Source organism: Arachis ipaensis, chromosome B1 (genome assembly GCF_059453495.1).
Source record: "Arachis ipaensis isolate K30076 ecotype BB chromosome B1, ASM5945349v1, whole genome shotgun sequence".
NCBI lineage: Eukaryota > Viridiplantae > Streptophyta > Magnoliopsida > Fabales > Fabaceae > Arachis > Arachis ipaensis.
Genome location: NC_142436.1, coordinates 142,473,316 through 142,494,005, shown reverse-complemented (window position 1 = coordinate 142,494,005; position 20,690 = coordinate 142,473,316). Strand labels below are relative to the sequence as shown.

General features: G+C 33.0%; 1 protein-coding gene across 1 annotated transcript; it reads left to right on the top strand.

Moving 5' to 3' along the window:
* Window positions 1-16,937: 16,937 nt before the first annotated feature.
* On the top strand, window positions 16,938-19,089 carry LOC107637527 (stem-specific protein TSJT1). The gene is made up of 3 exons (XM_016340939.3): window positions 16,938-17,223; window positions 18,267-18,507; window positions 18,681-19,089. The coding sequence occupies exons 1-3, from the start codon at window positions 17,021-17,023 to the stop codon at window positions 18,945-18,947; spliced, it is 711 nt and encodes a 236-aa protein (XP_016196425.1). The 5' UTR covers window positions 16,938-17,020; the 3' UTR covers window positions 18,948-19,089.
* Window positions 19,090-20,690: the final 1,601 nt, after the last annotated feature.

Sequence of the window (20,690 nt, the reverse complement as noted above, 5' to 3'; positions counted from 1 at the left end):
TGTGTCGCACTCAGGAGAGAGGGAGAGAGGGACGCGAGCCAGTGACCAAGGGGGAGGAGTCGTCGCCGTTACACGCGTCGCCGTCGAGGTGAGGAATGCGTCGCGCCCAGCCGCCGCTCGGCCTCGTCCCGCCGTGAGGTGGAGGTCGTCGCGTTGCCGCCGAAGAGAGAGAGAGAGAGAGAGACAGACAGAGAGAGGGAGCCCATGAAGATGGAGAAGACGCAACGGTGGTGGTGAGTGGTCACTGTGTTGCCGCCGCTTCCGTCTCCCCTCCCCTCTTCCCCTTCCCCTTCCCCTTCCCCATTTCCCCTCTTCCTTTCCCTTTTTCCCTTTTCCCTCCTCCCTTTGTGTACCCTTTTTCTTTCTCTCCCCACCTCCCAATATGTTCTCTTTTTATTTTTTTTTAAATTTTATAATTTTTATATTAAAATAGGAATAATTTGGTAATTTAAAAAAGACGATTTTAATACAAAATAAAATGTTTAGGACGATTCTAAATAAAAAATTATATGAGAAATAATTTTGATTTTGATTTCGATTCTAAATTTTAGGAACCAAAACAATACTTATCCCTTATTTAAAGACTCTGTTATTTTATTTTTAGGTTCGTTGTTAATGACAATCTCTTATGACTGTCGCTCCGAAATATAAGAATACAACGAGCTGTATGATGAATCAAATTAATGAATACACCAGAGACAGCAACCAAACTTGATTAAAGATTAAACTCCTTAAGGTTTAATCTGTGGGCCATTTGTGAAAACTGTGGGCGTCAGCTTCAGCTTCACGAGGAAGAAACAACCCCTCTGAAGCTAAAGCATTATAAAAGATTAGTGCATTATCCTAAAAGAATCACTTCCACGTCAGATTCTTACTTTTTTTAATCCAATATTATTAGTCTTATTCAATAAAACTAGATTCTCAAAGAATCTAAGAAAATATTTCATTTTATTATTATAAAAATATAAAAAATAGTACTTCATTAAAACAAACACATTGCAGATTCATTATTCATCATCGAGCGTGGAAATGGAGAAGAGACGCTGCACCTACGCAACTGAGAGATCTTACCATGTAGGCATCTACCACACTCTACGCGTACATGAGATTCGAATTGGACGCATTATAATCAAGCCAACCTTGACACTTCCCCAGAAAATATTACAACATATATACTGTACATAACTACGTGTGTATATATATATATATATATATATATATATATATATATATATATAAAAGTAAACTCTAAAATGGTCTCTAAAATTAATATCGTGCACTAAAATCGTTTTTGAGATTTCAATTACATTAATTACGTTCCTAAGATCGACAAAAATACATTACGTTAGTTCCTAACCCATTTTTCATTAACGACGTAATGACATAGTTTGATGACGTGGGCTGTTAGTGGCATGTGTCACTCTATGATTTAGTCACGTGTAATGGTATGATTATGTGTTGACCAGTGACACGTGACATGATAACGTGGATGGTCGTGCCACGTGTCACAGTGCTATTTGGCCACGTGTCTGTTTGTGCCACATGTCGCAACAATATTTGTCCATGTGTCATCTATTATGTCATCATTGTAGATGCACTAAATTAGTTCCTCACTTTGCATTAAGTGACTTATTTTAGTCCCTAAATTAAATGTCGTGCACCAAACTAGTCACTTCACTAATTTTTCTACTTTTTTCTATAAATTCAAAATTCTCAATATCTTTGAATCCATTAATTTCAATTCTATTTTTCACATGTTATTTAAATACAAGTGATTTTATAAAATATTTTTTCTCTTGCGCATACTGTAACCGCCGTCTTGGAGTTGACGTGAAGATATTTCAAACACCCTACCACCATCTCCAACCTCTTTCGTCTAGACTGAAGAGGTCGGAGATGGTAGTGAAGGTGCTTGAAGTGCCTTCAGTCCAGTGACGGATCCAGAAAATTTTTTTAGTGGGGGCAAAATAATAAAATAATAATTCAAAATAATAACAAATAATTTAAAATTCCATTCTTCTAGGTTTCATATTTTGAAAAGATTGAATAATCTTTTCATTGTCAATACAATCAAATGTCTCTCTTTCTATGTATGTCACTAAATAATCATTTAAAAATTCATCTCCCATACAGTTACGAAGTCGACTCTTTATGATATTCATAGTAGAAAAAGTTCTTTCAACTGATGCAGTTGCTACAGGCAAAACTAAAGCTAACTTTAAAAGAAGAAACACTAATGGATAAACAATATTCTTTCGAGTCTCAACCAACTTCTGAGAAAGAGCACCAATTTCATTTAAGTCCGAGAATTGATCATCAGAACGCACATCTAGTATGAAGTTCTCAAGTTGACTGTCAAGTGCCAAAAGTTGAGTGGAAGAAAATTCTAATGGATAAAATTGAGCTAACTGGATCAAATTCTCCTTATCAAATGCAAAAAATGAGTGTCTTGGATTCAAACAAACTATACAAAGAAGCAATTCAGTATTCACCTCTGTAAAACAATTATTGAGTTCTTGAAGTTGTCTATCAACTACTTGATAGAATATCTCAACTTAATTAATTAATAAAAAAGTTCACAATTCTACACAAATTAAAAATTATAAATACAAAATTGATATACATATGTCATTTAAATAAATTTTCAACAAAAACAACAACTAATATCCCAATCCATTCTAAACTCTTGTGGTGCTGATGCACACCTGATGATGAGACAGAATTGCTATAAGCCTATAAATTGAGCATATAAACTATTTATTACTCATTGAGGTAATATAAGCCTATAAGTCAATGAGGTAATATTACTCATTGAGTCATTGTTCAACATTAATAAATAGTAGTCCAGACTCCAGAAACAGAAATTGAGCATATAAAAGGTCCTGTAATGAAATTTAAACAATACTATATAAACTTATTTCAAAGCTCATATAAACAATACCATATAATGAGTCTTTATATATCAGATATTAGTCTCCATTTTTTCCCATCTTAAGCAAGTAGAAAAGACGCAATTTTTATATATCAAAGAAGAAAAAAAGGAGTACAGTGTAAGTGAATAAAATTCAATCACAATTCACAAATTAACAAACAAATTAATCCAAGAAGTGAATAAGTGAATTAACAAACAAATTAATCAAACTAAACTTGCAAAGTTGCAATTACATCAGAACAAATTCAATCACAAATTCACAATTAACAAACCAACTAAATCAATTATCAAACAAATTAATCCAATTAGCAAATAAGTGAATAAACAGAATTGCAGATCGTTGAATCATGATTCATGAATGTACCAAGAAATAGAATAATCCAAGACTGAATCTGAACAGTTGAACTCTAGAAACTAGGAAGCAAAAATGCAGAACCCAATAGGCAGTAGCGGTGCGGGCGTGCGGCGTTCAGCGGCAGCAGGACAAAGACGAAAGGTAGACGTTCTCTGTTGAAGTCTGAAGAGTGAAAATCCAAGAGAGAAGAGGAACGCAGATCAGAGTCGCAGTATTCGAAGAAGAACACAAGGCAGAAGCCAGAAGGGGATGCGGAGACGCGGCACAGCAGCAGTGACTTTGAACTCTGGAGACGTCAGCGAGGAGAGAACCGTGACACTGTCTGAAACGCGGAGTGGTGGCACGCTGCACGGCAACAGCAAGCCAGTAATGAACTAATGGCTCTTAGCCTCTTAGTGCGGATTGCGAAGGCTGGAGCCTGGAGGGAGGGCTAGAGCAGATGAAGAAGATTGGGGAAAAAGAAGGGTTAGGGATTTAGTTTGGGGTAGGGTCTGGCCCTGGGGTCAAAATTAATTATATACTGGGACAATTAAGACATTTCACTAAGAACCACTAAGTCATTTTTGAAATTTCACTAGGGGCAGTTGCCCCCACACCCCAATGAATACATCCGTCCCTGCTTCAGTCTAACCCATTTACACACAATAGAAACGTGCATTTCATAAGAACTTGAAAAAAAATGTGTATTTTAATTATTGATTTCTTGTTAAAAACACATTTTTTAAATAAAAAAATATATCTAATCAATCATATAATTCTTTTTTTATAATAACATACTTATATATTACAAAATTTACTAATGTTAAATTATTATAGAAAAAATTATATAATTAAAACTAAAATCTTAAAATTTTTTATAAAAATACTTGTATTTAAACGATATATGAAAAAATAGAATTAAAATTAGTGCATCTAAGATATTGAAAATTTTAAATTTTTAGAAAAATAGAAAAAAAACTGGTGAATAAACTAGTTTGGTGTACGACATTCAATTTTAGGGACTAAAATGAATCAATTAATGCAAAGTGAGAGACTAATTTAATGCATTTATAATGATGACATAATGGATGACACGTGGAAGAATACTATTGCGACACATGGCCAAATAGCATTGTGACATGTGGCACAACTATCCACATCAGCGTGCCACGTGTCACTGATCAACATATCATCATATCATTACACGTGGCTAAATCATGGAGTGACACATGTCACTAACAGCCTACGTTATCAAATTATGTCATCACGTCGTTAATGAAAAATTGGTCAGGGACTAATGTGAGATATTTTTGTCAATTTTAAAAATATAATTGATGTAATTGAAATTTCAAAAACGATTTTAGTGCACAATGCCAATTTGAGAGACTATTTTAGGGTTTAACTCTATATATACACTCACCATCACACGTATTTACTGTTAAATAAAGTTATATAAAACCAATTTGTTACTTCTATACTCAGTTTAGGAATAAAAATTATTGGGTAAATTATATTTTTTGTCTTTAAAATTTAGCAAAAGTTTTAAAAATGTTTTCAAGTTTTATTTTATTTCAATTTTATCCCAAAAATTTTTAATTTGCATCAAATATATCATCGACGGCTAAATTTCTAAAAAATTTAAGATCAATCTAATAATAATGCATGAAAATTAAGCTTGATTTGCTTGTATTGAGTATTATTCTTATGAAATTGTTGTTAAATTGGTTTTAAATTTTTTAAAAAATTAACTGTCAAATATATATTTAATGTAAATTGAAAATTTTTAAAATAAAATTAAAATAAAATAAAACTTAGAGATATTTTTAAAAATTTTATCAAATTTCACGAAAAAAAACATCAGTATCAACAAAGCAACTGACTAATAACAACAACAATAACAAGAATAACAACAACGAGAAGTTTTATATGTATATAATAAAGACGTCTTTTTTAATTATTATATGAACGCATCAATTTAACATTAACTAAGGTGCCATTTCATTTTATTGTTTTAGAGCTAAAATTTTCAATTCTAATGTTCAAAAGAAGAAAAATAAGCATAGAGCGAAAAGGACAAACTCCACCATATCTATGGTGTTAAAAACTAAATTATAGAATAATTATTATTTATTATTTTTTTTATAATTGTTAGAATAAGTTATGGACCCCAATAAAAAGGGAGAGAGTTTTGGGATGAATAGCAAAAATAAAAACAAAAAAAAAAATATACATGACAATATGACACATATTTATTATTAGTTTTTATTTTTATCTATTTTTTATATACACTAAATTAAAACACCAATCACTAATTACATAATAATTTTTTCGTATTATTGCCATTAGAATTAATGTGAATTAAAATTTTATTATTTTTTATCATATACAAAAAAAACCACCCTTATTCACTTCTAACAATTTTAGAATTCTTTTTTGATCTTGCAATATCTTTGCATTTTTAGATGAAAAAAAAAATTTAGATTAGCTTTTTTAAATTAAAATGGTCTAACCTATTGAATAAAATTGTTGAATTTATTTTTTTTTTCTAAATTGAGCTTTCATTGAACTTTTAATTATCCTAATTGCCACTTAAAAAAATGTAGTTCTCTTATTTTGAAAATCAAGAAATCCAGTAGTCATGCATAATACTTCTTCCAACATGCACTGAATTAGAATTTCTAGTGCATCTACCACTACCATCAAGATTGATCCTGCACATATAAACTTACACAATAAAAACACCAATTCATAATTATCATCGAGTAGGTATTCTCCAACAGCAAATATTTGTTTTCCTGAATAAGTTCTGCACATATCTACCGTAATCTAACATGGAAAGAATGGTTACTTATTGTAGTTGCTAAATTTTAACAACATATTTTCTTACCAAGCTAAAAATATTATCGAAATCTTCTAAAATTTTAAGTGAAGAACAATATTTTATTTATTTATTTTACTAAGTTATTACATATTTATTTTTATTGAAAAATATAATTGAAAACTTTAATTATAAGAAAAAATAAAACCAAATATGGACTCATAAACTTGGTATATATTTGAATTTTTATCGATTCACGATAATTCAATATCTCAAAAATTAATTTATTGTAAATCTAAATTTTTATTTAAAAATTTGTTATTAGCCAATAAATTTGACATTTTAATTTCTCACGATATCTTCCGGCTCTATAAAAATTAAGGACTAATTAATCTACTGCACATCTAAATGCCTAATAGATTATAATTACAAAAATATTATTTATACATTAAAATTAGTTATCAAAATCAGCTATTATGTATTTATATATAAACACATATATTGTTTAACTTATTTTAATTTTAATATATATTTTATATTTTAATGTATATTTTATACTAGTGGTTAATTTTGTGTGTTATTATAATTATATGCACAAGTCAAATCTTAATTTCGACACTTACTTAATGAGACAAAAGAACTAGGTACTCAACTAATCAAGTTGATTTTTAAAACAATATATTTAAGTCAAGACTAAAGAAGAAACCTATTTTCGTCATTTTACCGAATTAAGAAATAACAAACCTTGCCGTTTAGAAAATCTCTCGTACATTTTGTTACCGAATGAAGCTTTTTAATTTTTTTTATGAAAGTAAAAATAGTAATATATTCTAATATTATAATTTTCGGTATTTTTTAAAAGTATAGAAAATACATAAATTGAAAGGTCTGATTTCTGTATCTCAAATTTTTTAATTGTTTTAACAAAAATCTCTCATTTTAATTTTTGTACTTCTCACAAATCGTACGGTCCGATTTATGTACCTCTCACATATCGGATGATCTAATTTTTATTTCTCTAATTAAACGGTTTTATATTTAAAAATAACACCCAATCAATCCACATTTCAAAAAAATACAATTACTACTTTAATATCAAAAACAAAAAATGCCAAATGAAAAGCAAAAATTTCGTTAAAAATGATAATCATCTCAAACATGATAAAAATTATTAAATTGCTCAAATTTTTGTTTTAAAATTTAAACTTGAGCGTGTGACAAAAATTTTATTATTATAAATATCATATATAATTGTGCAGAAGAAACAGGACAAATTTGTGAGTTCCGCTGAATAGTAGAGATGAAAAAATTGTTGGTACTTAGCAAATAAATTATAAACCTACAAGCATCGGACGTGTTCTTCTTGTAATTTATATCCAAGTTGCATATTATACTACCCATAGAAATCCAAAAGGTCGACCCATGGTTTTGATTGTTAATATATACCATGTTTGAGCCGTCTTTTCCTTCATGAAAGAAAACAAAGGCTGCGATTTTCCCAATTGAGAAATTAATTAAATTCATCTCATCAATTCTAATTTTTTTTTTATTGTTAACATACATATACCTTACAAGAAAATTAAAATCAATCGTTTTAGATGGCCTACTCCCACGAGGATTTCTAACAAAGATCGCGTGTGTTTGAAGAATTGATTTCATGTACAATTAATAATTAGAAGCAAGTTACATTTGACAGTTATCTTAATAACTCTATACATATATAGTCTTGTTGTGTTTTTAAAAAAAAAAAAAATTTTTTGTGTTATTTTTTTAAAAAAATTTTATGTTTAAATATTTCATACAAATTTTTTTTTTATTTTTCAATTAATATTTAAGTATAACGATATAAAAATATTTTTTTATTTATTTATTATATAAAAAACATCTTTTTTTAAGAAAAAAGATCTTTTAAAAAAAGATGTAAATTATCACTTCTCAAAAAAAATATTTTTTATTTTTTTAGTGTTTTTATTTTTATTACTAAAAATTTACTAAATACACTAAAAAATAAAAAAATATATTTTTTATTAAAAAAATCTTTTTTTTATCAAAATAATGACACCCAAACAAACACATAATAATTTCATTTAGCATAATTTATTCGTTGTTGTGCACTAGAGAAGCAATAATAATTGCGTTCTAACTTCTACGTGGTGTGGATGATTATTTTGGTGTAAACTAGCGATTTTTAACTTCAAATCGTTATAAATAAAAATTTGATAAAACTCTATTAATTTAGAGTTTAGACTTGATTGAATTTTATTTTTGGTAAATCATATCTATATTGGATTGAATTTTGGATCTCTTTTTTAAAACGAAATTCATCTAATCTAAACAGTATAATAATAATAATAATAATAATAATAATAATAATAATAATAATAATAATAATAATAATAATATTAAATATTTTTTGCAAAAAGTCTCATTTGGTGCTTGTTTCGAAAGGGGACAAAGTAGATAGATGAGAGAGATGAGAGTGGGGGGGGGAGGGAGGGGGGAACACAGAGAGGGGTAGTTTTAGGAATCAGATCAAAGATCCTAGAGTTTGGAACCGAGAAGAGTATCATCGGTTGGAGAAGGAGTCATTCTCGATTTTCTTGGATAACCTTCCAGAGGACATTTCAAAGAGAGAGTTGTTCGAGATATTCAGTTGGACTGGACGCATAAACGACATATACCTATCTCGTAAGCAAAAAAACGGGAGTTTATACATTTTTGCGTTCATACGATACACTACGAGGGGAGGAGCTTTGAAGGCCGTAACTGAGATGAATCGTATGAGACTGAGAGGTAAGATTGTGTTTGTTGGAGAAGCAAAATACAGGAGACTATCAGTTGCTAATACCACAAAGAAGATACAGGAAGGAGGTGACGTTCAAAATGAAAGTGCACGCCAGCCGCAACAAGAATGTGAGGATGTCCCAGTCCCTCCAGCTAGTAGTTCTAAGGATATGAGAAAAGAAAAGAAGATCCAAGATCCACATGGGAATGGGTGGACGAAGAAATTGGAAGTGACTATGGTGAAAGAAAACTTAGAGTGGTTACAAAAGAGCCTAATAGGTGGAACAACATCGGCTATTGACTTTAGCTCTCTACAGGATATGGTTGTGAAGAATTTTTCACAAATAATTCAGGTACGTGAGATGGGAGCATATAAAGTCCTGTTGACTTTTGACAGCCTTTTGAATGCTGAAGAGACATACACGTTTAAAATGAATAGCCTACTACAGATATTCCATAATGTTTGGAGGTGGGACGAAACGGAGAGAAGTGAATCCCGAAGAGTATGGCTAGAGTGCTACAGGGTCCCGTTAGATGTTTGGACAGTGGAAACCTTCACGAAGATACGCAGTCAATGGGGAGAGATGGTTGGCTGTGATAAGGGGACGGAAGCGTGCGCCTCTTTTAGTGTTGGCCGTATACTAATTGATACTTGTGCTATGGATGAGATCAATAAGTGGGTTCATATCACATTAGGTACAAGCGGATTCGACATCTTAGTAAAAGAGGTGGGACAGGAGGTCTATAGCTTGCAATGTAATTTGGAAAAAAGGGCAGCTGAAGCAATGGATTGCGTTCACGAAAATAATCAAACAGGAACTTCTGATGCTGATGTTACAACGGGGACTAGTCCTATAAATTTGATCGGAGACGGAGATCAAGCAGCGTTAATAGTTACGGAGGGGCTGCGACAGGGGTTTGAAGACGAGGACAGAATAGTAATTTCAGAAAAAAGTTTAAACGAATGGAGTAATGAAAATTTAAAGCTCAATCAAAGAGAATTGGTAACGAATAAGCAAATTAATGGTGATTATGAAGGAGTGGCAGATTTTGTGGGATTGGAAGAGAGTAATGAGGGGGACTCGGAACTTACCATCCCATGGTGCTATAGCTGTAATCATAATGGGCTGATGAGAGAGAAAAATGTTGGAAAGTGCATGGGGGTTACTAATAGGGCCACAAATGCTTATAGCTTCAAAAATAGATTGCTGGACCAAGGCCCAAGCTCTTTACCTAATGGAAACAGAAGCTCCGTTTCATGCTGCCCTAGGCTGGACTATGCGCATGTGGGCCGGGTCGGGTTTAACCAACGGAAGAGAGTTGAGGGCGGGCCGCCTTCATTGCTGTTACTGAGACCGTGCAAATTGGAGGTTCGTGGCAACAATTTCGGTGAGGAAGAGGGCGGAGTTTGCCGAGTCGTGCACCGTGCAGGGGATGAAGCATGGCGCCACTGGTGCAGGTCGAGGTATGTGGAACCGGAACGCTGCAACGGTGTCAACCGAGAGGAAGACGACGGCTATGATGCGGCCAACGGTGGAGAGAACCTGAGGTGTAGGCTGACTGACGGTGACGCAGTCCGAAGGCCCGCTGATAGTGCATCGGGGACAGGCACCGCTGCTGGTGCGGGGAAGGCTGGAATAGAAGCTGATTCGGTGGCGGTGGAGGATTATAGGAGGGAGAATCAGACTGGAACGGTGGAGGGGGCTGTGTCGCCATTCAATGAGGCTCAAGGGGACAGGCACGGTCTCGAGGATATAGAGGCTGATGAAGCCCACAGTAAAGATGCCGATGAGCAAACTGTTGGTCGTGCGAATGTGAAGGCAAGCCGGGGAATTGGTCCATCCAGTGAACAAAATTTGATGACTCAAAATGTGGAGGAGGGAAACAGTGACAGAGACAACGATAAAGGGGAACAAGGAAATGACAATGATGGAAAGGACACTAGCAGTGATGGTGGAAATCTGGATGAGGAACGGCTGGAAAACCAAAAGACCTGGGAGTTAGCAAAAGAATCAGGAGCAATGCTGATCAATGAAGAAGATGACATTATGGCTATCCTGCAAGAACAGAATGAAGAAATTGCACAAAAAAAAAAGAGTGGCAAAACAGAAGGCTAAAGCAAGACGGAGCAGACCCAAAAATCATAAAAAGGTGTGTAATAATAATTTAAAATGATCATTAGCTCTTGGAATGTTAGGGGGTTAAGGGGTGATGGGAAGATGAGAATGGTAAAAGAACTTAAGAGGAGGCATAGGTTGAATATGCTAGGTTTGGTAGAGACTAAAAGACAGTTAGTGACAAAGTTTGATGTTATGAAAATCTGGGAGAATGGTTGTGCGGGGAGGGAGTATGTGGGATCTGACGGTGCATCTGGCGGGTTGTTGTTAATTTGGGATGATGGTTTCTTTAAAATGAGAAATTGCTATAAAGGTGAGCGATGGTTGTGTGTTGAAGGGATACTGTTGGAGAATTCTATTAATTGTGCTGTTTTCTTGATTTATGGTGCTCATACTAGAGATGAGAAACTTGTTGTGTGGGAGGAGTTGAGCTACATGGCTGGCTTGTGCCCAGGTGCCTGTTGCTTCTTGGGAGACTTTAACGAGATTACACAGGTGGAAGAAAGGCGAGGCTCAGATAGTTTACCTTTATCGGTGCAAGACTTTAAGAATTGGATAAATGACATGGGTTTGGTGGACTTGCCGATTACAGATCGTAAGTTTACTTGGTTCAGAGGACAGTCTTGTAGCCGTATCGACAGAGCTTTGGTTAGCGTAGAATGGCTGGAGGCATTTCCAGAGACTCGCCTGATGGGTGGTCCAAGGGGTTTGTCAGATCACTGCCCTATTATAGTGAAAGAAAAGAGGCTAAGAGACGGACCGAGACCGTTCCGAAGTCTAGATTCGTGGTTTACACATGAAGGGTTTTTAAGAATGGTCAAGGAGGAATGGAGAGGGTTAGGAGAGGTACAATTCACCGATAAACTGAAGGCGTTGACGATTCCTTTGGGAAGATGGCATAGGGACAACTTTGGTGATATGGACAAGAAAATTATGAAGTTTGAGGAAGAGATCAGGAAGATTGATGACATGGTCAGTAATGAAAATTATGATGGGACGGTGGAAGCAAGACGGAAGGCGCTAGTTACTTGCTGCGAGAAATTATACGTGAGGAAAGAACTACATTGGAAGCAGATGTCGAGGTCGAGGCATGTGAAGAACATGGATAAAAACACGAGATATTTCCACAATTTGGCTTCTGCGAGAAGGAGAAATAATAGGATTGACACTCTGGTTATTAATGGAAGGTTGATAAGGAATCAAACGAGGATTAAGATTGCCATCAGGGAGTTTTATAAGGGCTTATATCATCAAGAGAGGTCTCCTATGGTGGGTTTCAGAGATGGACTGGTGGTAAGGATTAGTGAGGAGGATGCTCTTGCTTTAGAGATGCTACCGACACTTGAGGAGGTGAAAGAGGCAGTGTGGGATTGTGATTCATCCAAGGCCCCAGGAAGTGACGGCTGCAACATGAACTTCATAAAGAAATGTTGGAGTGATATCGGTTCGGATTTCATGGCTGCGGTACTGGGCTTTTTCCAATCTTCCAGGTTGCCGCCTGATGCTAATGTCACATGGGTGGCGCTGGCCCCTAAGTTTACTGGTGCTAAGGAAATCAAAGATTTGCGTCCGATTAGCATGGTGGGGTGTGTATATAAGGTAATATCAAAGGTGCTGGTTAGGAGAATGAGAGATGTTATGCCAGGATTAGTAGGCGAGACGCATAGTGCGTTTGTCAAGGGTCGGAAGATTCATGATGGGGCTCTTATCGCATGTGAAACGGTTCACTGGATCAAACAGAGAAGGAAGGAAGTGGCAATAATAAAACTAGACTTCCGGAAAGCCTATGACAGAGTCAGGTGGAGTTTTGTAGACCTTGTATTGCAGAAGATGGGCTTTGGTCGAAAATGGAGGGGGTGGATTATGGAGTGTGTCAGCACGTGCTCTATGTCAGTATTGATAAATGGTTCGCCGTCCAAGCCTTTTAAGATGGAAAGGGGCCTGCGACAAGGGGATCCTCTGTCCCCATTTTTGTTTGTACTTGTTGTTGATGTCCTACATCGGATGATTGGAGAGGCTGTTAGAAACGGTCGCATATCACCGTTGGTGGTGGGGAGAGATCATATTGAGCTGTCGCATCTCCAGTTTGCAGATGATACTATTTTATTCTGCCCTCCGGAGGAAGAAACGATCAAGAATTATAGAAGGCTGCTTCGGTGCTTTGAGTTGATGTCAGGTTTAAGTATCAACTTTGATAAATCTAGCCTGATTCCTATCAATTGTGATGAGCGGTGGGTACAACGTATGTGCAGCGTGTTGGGCTGTATGAAAGCCACTCTTCCAGATAAATATCTAGGCATCTCGCTAGGAGCAAACCCAAGGATGGTTAATACGTGGAAGCCAGTAATAGACAAAGTGGAGGAGAAGCTCAACATCTGGAAGGCCAAGTTACTCAATAAGGCTGGTAAGCTGGTACTTATCAAATCTGCGTTGAATAGCCTCCCGATTTATTATTTGAGTTTGTATAAGATGCCAAAGACTGTAGCAGAGAAACTGATTTTCTTGCAAAGGAGATTTCTATGGAGTTAAGAGGATGGGAGGAATGGTATGGCTTTGGTTAAGTGGAAAGTGGTTCAAGCACCGAAAAAGTTGGGAGGTTTGGGAGTTGGGGATGCTTTGATACGAAACACTGCTCTTCTGTTTAAGTGGTGGTGGCGATTTTCTAAAGAGGAGTGTCCATTGTGGAAAAAGGTGGTCTGTTTCTGTAACAACCTGAATCCAAATGAGCTCTTGTCATCACAGAAATTGCCTATTCGAGGGGGTCCATGGAAGGATATTTGTCAGATACAGTTCAAGAATCAAGAAATCAAGCAGAAGATGATTACTGGTTTGTCTATGGAGGTGGGTGATGGGAGACGAACTCGGTTTTGGGAGGATGTCTGGATTCATGGAGGTTCCTTGAAAGAGCGTTTTCCAAGGCTTTTCTTAGTTTCAAACCAAATAAGATCGGTGATAGGGGATTGTGGGTTTTGGGATGGGTTAGTGTGGGAATAAAATTTCCAGTGGAGGAGAGAACTATTCCAATGAGAGATGGATCTAGTGAACTAGCTTCACCATACTCTGAGGCTGGTGAAACTTGAATCTGAAAGAGAGGATAGAATTGTCTGGAAATATGATAAACAAGGAATTTTCTCTACAAACTCATTTGTGCAGGTGCTGCAGGTGGAAACGGTTCCGGAGGATATATTAAGTTACAGCTTTACTAGGACTATCTGGAAAGGTCTTGTCGCGCCTAGAGTGGAGTTGTTTGTCTGGTTTGTACTTATTGGCAAGGTCAATACGAAGGAGAGACTTAGTCGGTTTGGGGTCATTCACCAAGATAATTTATGTGTTTTATGTAACAGTAGTGTTGAATGTGGCCATCACTTGTTTCTTGGTTGTAGCTTTTCATGGCAGGTGTGGTGTGCATGGTTATCATATGTTGGTGTGCAATGGACTTGTTCGGGTGCGGTAAAGGAGCACTTCCAAAGTTGGACTGAGATCTCAAATAGAAAAGAGGAGTGCAAGAGATGGATGGTGTGCTTTTGTGCGATTATTTGGAACATATGGTTGGAACGAAACCGGAGGATCTTTCAAAACAAAGGAAAAGGAGTTGAGGAGATTATCAACATGTCCTTTCTGAATTACAAGGAGTGGATAGGTGCAGACCCTTTCTGTTGTTGATGGCAATGCCGGAGATGACAAAAGGGATATTTAACTTTGTTTGCTTGTTTGTTTTTAGTTTTTGATTCCTATGCTGTTATCATACATGCTCCACTTGTTGTGTTGAGCTTCTCTTTCAAAAAAAAAATATTCTTTTATTATTATATTTAAAATTTTATTTATAATATATTTAATTTATTAATAATTTTATTTTATTTATATATTATTATTTAGTGATTATTTTACAAATTTAAAAAGAGATTTATTTATTTATTTATTTTAACCAACTAATAATTTTATTTTTATTATTATGTTATTGTTGATTTTTCAATATATTATTAAAACTTATTGTGCTATTATTGATTGATTTAATATTGAGACTGGATATATTTATATTTATTTTTATTTATAAAATTGTAATTTCAATCTAATCCAAATCGATTGAAATTGATTAAATTAAATCAAAATGTCTAAAAAAAAATCTAATCCAAACTGTATTACAAATAAAATTAGTATTTTGAATCGAATGAATTTAACTTAAAACTGATTTAAAACCCACCGAGAACACCTCTACATAAAGTAAGGAACAGTGAGTGATGCGACTTAACTTAATTGGTAAATTTTTTTTAGAGAAGAACCTCATCTTGTATTTAATAAATTAAAAAGTCATATATTTATATTTGTAATTCTTAAAAATTATAATTTTTTTAATATATTCAAAGAAGCATTTTTTTAAAATTAATTTATATTTATTAAAATTTAAAGAATTAATATAGCATTGTATATTAATAAATATTTATATTTGTTCTTTTATTTATGTTTGCTAAATTAAATTAAAAATAACAATAATTATAACTTTTAAAAATTTATATTTTAGATTAAACATTTAAATTAGTCTTCAAAAATTTTAGATAAAACAATTTGATTCCAATAAATTTTATACTTTAGAAGTCTTTAAGAATTAGATTCAATTTGGGTAAACAGCTTAATTAAGTTTTTTTTGACAAAATAATTTAAATAATAAATGGCTATATTAAAAATAACTCATATAAGTTATTTTGTGTTTGAGTGTTTAGCTCTAAAAATACTTATTTTATAGAAATATGATAAAAAAGTAATAGTATTATGAGAGAAGTTATTTTTTTTAACTTTTCTATAAGTTTTTAAATAGCTTCTTAAAAAATTACGATTTGATTTTAAAAATTGTACCAGACATTAATATTACTACTTTTCATAAATCAAAAACTCAAAAAAATTATTTTTAAGACTTTCCAAATAAACCTTTACTCTTATTGAACATATTATTTATTTTATCTTCGTTTTTAAGAAAGCTAATTTATTTTATATTAATATTTTTTGGAATTTAATTATTTTATAATAAAATTTATTAAAAATTTATTTATCTAAAACATATATTAAAAATTTAATTGAATGCAATAAAATAATTAATTTGATTGACGAAAAATAATTTTTCAAAACTTCTAAAATAATAAATTTGTTGAAGATTAAAATGTTTAATTTAAAATTTTTTTGACAATTAATTTAGACGTTTATTCTATCCTTTAATGATAAAAACGGTAACAAAACCCCTTAAGTAAATGGAGGCTCCAGGAAATTCTAGATACTTCCGCATCAGATCCTCCGTCGTTGCTGATAATTCGTTCCTCTTTTATTTTTTACTTTTGTTAAAAAATTAATGTATTTTATTTTTAATGAATTAAAATAAAACAGACAATAATATGTTTTTGGACAAAACAGACAATAATTTTGAGAAGTAAGCAGAGTAAACTTTGTAAAAGTTAGTGTGAACTGGGGTCCATTGCAGTATGCCAGTATTGCACTACGATGTCTGGCTCCAGTGACAAAAAAATCATGGCCTTATGTGGGTTCCTTGCGCCACATGTCCAATCATCCCCTTACAAAAACAAATATAAATTTAGTTTTGTTTCCAATATTGTGGATTTTATTTAAGAATAAAAATATAAAAAATTGATTCTTAATTTTCCAATTTATTCTCCGTAGTAATCAAGTGCTTAAATAATTAGTACAAATAAATTAGTAAATAAAATGAATAAAAATCTTACTAAAAAATATCACAAAAATATATGCTTTTGATATAAACATATAATTTTTAAAAAAAATCAATAAATTAAATACATTAAAAAAGCTAAAAACTTTTACTTCAATTCTCTTATTATGAAACAGTCTTAAAACATTTTTAACTAAATGGAATAATAATTAAATTAAGACAGTGAAAATGGGTTGGTCCCCTCCGCCGGTCTATATAAAGAAAGCCACACTCTCACTTGGTTCCATTCCATTCTATTATTACTTCATTTGAAATTGTGATTTGTGTGGAGATAGATATATAGATTGAATTTAGGAATTAAGAGATGTTGGGTGTGTTCAGCAGCTCCATCGTGTCGGCGCCGGAAGAGTTGGTAGCGGCGGGAAGCCGAACTCCGTCGCCAAAGAGCACGGCGGAGACGCTAGTGAAGCGGTTCGTAGAGAGTAACGGATCGGCGGTGTCGGTGGAGGTGGGTGATGATGTTCAGCTGGCTTATAGCCACCACAAAGAGTCGCCATGGAGACCAAGGTTTGTCTGCATGCTTCTCCTCTTATTATGCCACCATATTACTTTCTGAATTTCCACAACTACCCTCTCCTTTCCTCCGATCCCCACTTTATATTTATAGTATGCTCATACATCATACATAATTCAACATGTTCATCACTAATTCAAGTTAGAATTACTCTATCGTTCGCATCTTTGTTTTCTATTTGGAAATTTTTAAGGCTTGGGTTGATAAAGTTAAAGAGGTGAAAATAGTGTGTTTTTAAAGTATTTAAGATAGAAGTTTTTAAAGATGATTTATATTTATTAAAATTAAAAAATTTAATATAATCTTAAATATTAATTATTATATTAATATTTAAATTTAATTATTATATTAGTATTTATTATAATATTTTTTAATTTTAAAAATTATTTTATTAAATATATTTATTATTACTTATATTTATTAAAAATTATTTTTAATTTAATTTATTAAATATGAATGCTCCAATTTTTAAAAGATAAAAAATTTTATTAAATCAAGCTTAAGTATTCTGATCTTAGCTATATATATATATATATATATTAAGTATATAATATGATATATAATAAATATAAAATTCATAAAAATAATAAATATCTAATATTTTAATAAAAGAGTTCTGTATTTGAATTTTTGAGATTGTAAAAATATATTTTTATTACAAGTCCGGTTGGAAGAGATAAAGCTAGACGCTTGATCTAATTAGAGGTTGGTAAGGTAGGGAGAAGTACGGTGCTTTTTATGTAATTTTCCATTTTTGAGTCGTCGATGATTCCCATAAACTAGGCCACGCATATTCCTTGTATTCTAAGTATAACTGAATTCACCCTTAAGTGAAGCTTAGAATTGCAGCGGATTAATTCTTAGCCGTTGGATCGAGGGATACTGTAAAAAAAATTAAAAATCAACATTATAGTTTATTTATTTATTAAGAAATTAATTCCCCTCCTCCCAGTTTAATTTATTATTTATTGATTTAATAATTAAAAGAATAATCTGTTTTTGACATTGAATGAGAAGTTTACACAAAAAATGGCAGATCGTTCGCCGTGAAAGATGAGATATTCTGTGTGTTTTCGGGAGTGCTTGAGAATCTGGGGAGCTTGAGGCAACAGTACGGACTGGCCAAATCTGCAAATGAAGTGGTTCTGGTGATTGAAGCTTACAAAGCTTTGCGTGACAGAGCACCCTACCCTCCCAATCACGTGGTTTCCCATCTCAGTGGCGCATTCGCTTTCATTCTTTTTGACAAATCCACTTCTACGCTCTTTGTGGCCTCTGTAAGCAACCATTAGTGTTACTTAGATAATTTTTCATTCATAGTAAATGTAGATTCAATTGTTATAATTAATTATAGTAGAAATACACAAGGAGCACATAAAAGGAATATCAAATTTATTATTTAGTAATAGTTCCTGACGACTCATCATTAGCATTTGTTTGACTTTGACAGGATCAAGATGGCAAGGCACCTCTATATTGGGGAATAACTGCTGATGGCTATGTAGCATTCGCTGATGATGCAGATTTGCTTAAACGTGCTTGTGGCAAGTCTCTTGCTTCTTTTCCTCAAGGATGCTTCTACTCCACAGCTGTTGGGGGCTTGAGGTCTTATGAGAACCCAAACAATAAGATCACTGCTGTCCCTGCTAATGAAGACGACATCTGGGGTGCTACTTTCAAGGTGGAGGGCCCAGCATTTGTGGCAGCAACACAGTAGCGTATCACTTGCAAGCCCATGTAAATTGAAGTATTAAGGGTGTAACCATGTTCATAAGATAGAGAACTTACTCTTCTTCTATCTACATGTACATACAGTACGCTCTTTCCAATCTAATAAGGCTGGTTTTTGTTTTATATAATCTCTCTGTTGTTAATTTGTTATTCTTTGTTAGATTTCCTAAATTCCAATGCACACTGAGAATGGGAAGGGAAGGAAATGATTCAAGAAAGATCACGCCAAATTAGTTGCTCTTGCAATATGTCTATAGGTTTCAAACAGCATTAACCGGCAGGACAAATGTCTTTCAAAACTGCAGTGAAGAATAAAATTGATTAAAAATTAAGTAAATAACATCATGCTAATAATCATAAAATTGAACTAACTTGTGTTGGTAGTGGGTTAGCTAACTCATCTTTAACTATTATGGATATAGTAATTTATTGACTAATGATAGTGATACGTGCTTCAAATGTTCGTGATATGAAGAGTTCAAGTGTTATTTAGAAGATATTAGTTTACATTTTTAGAATATTTTAATTTAATGTATTTTGATTTTGTTTATTTAATTACTAGATTGGGCCTTATGTTTATAGGCTTTAGGGTTTTCTTTGTACTCAATTTCAACTTATCTTTTTGTTTTTATTTTAATTTCAATGTATCTTTTTATTCAGTTTGAATTCTTATTTTCTTATTTATCTTTTATTTTCGTAAGAAAATAAGGATTCAAACTAAATAAAAAGATAAATTGTAATTGAAATAAAAATAAAAAAAGATAAGTTGAAATTGAATACAAAGAGAATCACTCTACTTTCTACCCAATTTTTTGACGCAACAAGAAAGAGACTCCTCAACCTTCTACCCAATCCCCCGATGTAACAAGAGAGGGACTCCTCAACCTCAATTGTCCACATCATGGTTTCATTACGAAACCAAAAAGGAGTTTTGAAACCTCTAAAAATTCTATACTACGACTACAATAGCTAAGGAGGTATTTATAACCTCTTATTAGGTTAAAACAAAGAAAACCCTAAAGCCCATAAACATAAGGTCCAATCTAGTAATTAAATAAACAAAATCAAAATACATTAAATTAAAATATTCTAAAAATGTAAACTAATATCTTCTAAATAACACTTGAACTCTTCATATCACGAACATTTGAAGCACGTATCAGATAGATTTTCAAATAAAATTTACATGTGTAGTAAATTAGTTTTTGACATGTTACAATGAGAAATACAATTAGAAATAAAAAGTAATTCTAAAACTGATCTCTTTTTTTATCAGATGAATTGGATAATTCTTAACTCTTAAATATTATTACATCACAAATTCACTCACATGACATTATACATCCACAACACTTCAATAGTTTCTCTCCACTATTTGGTTTCCGTCAAATTTGGAATCTACATCTGGTTACTCTCGAAGCAAGTGAATTACCATTGTGCTAGAACCTAGACCACAAGAGCAATCAATTTATTCCCCCGGCTCCAAAACTAAGTGGACTATAACTCCAGGGCCCATTAGGCCCATAGCATCTGAAATTTTTGTAAGAAGAATCCAACATAAAAACATACAGGTAATTGTAATTGTATGGTTTTCCCCAAAAAAAAAAAGAATGCATGAATGCAGCATTGTGAGTAATTGCTTTGTAGTTCCAGGTCCAAAAAAAAAAAAAAAATTGGTTTGTAGTTGGTGCTTGGTACGAATTAAGATTCCTTCATCCAGTATTCAATA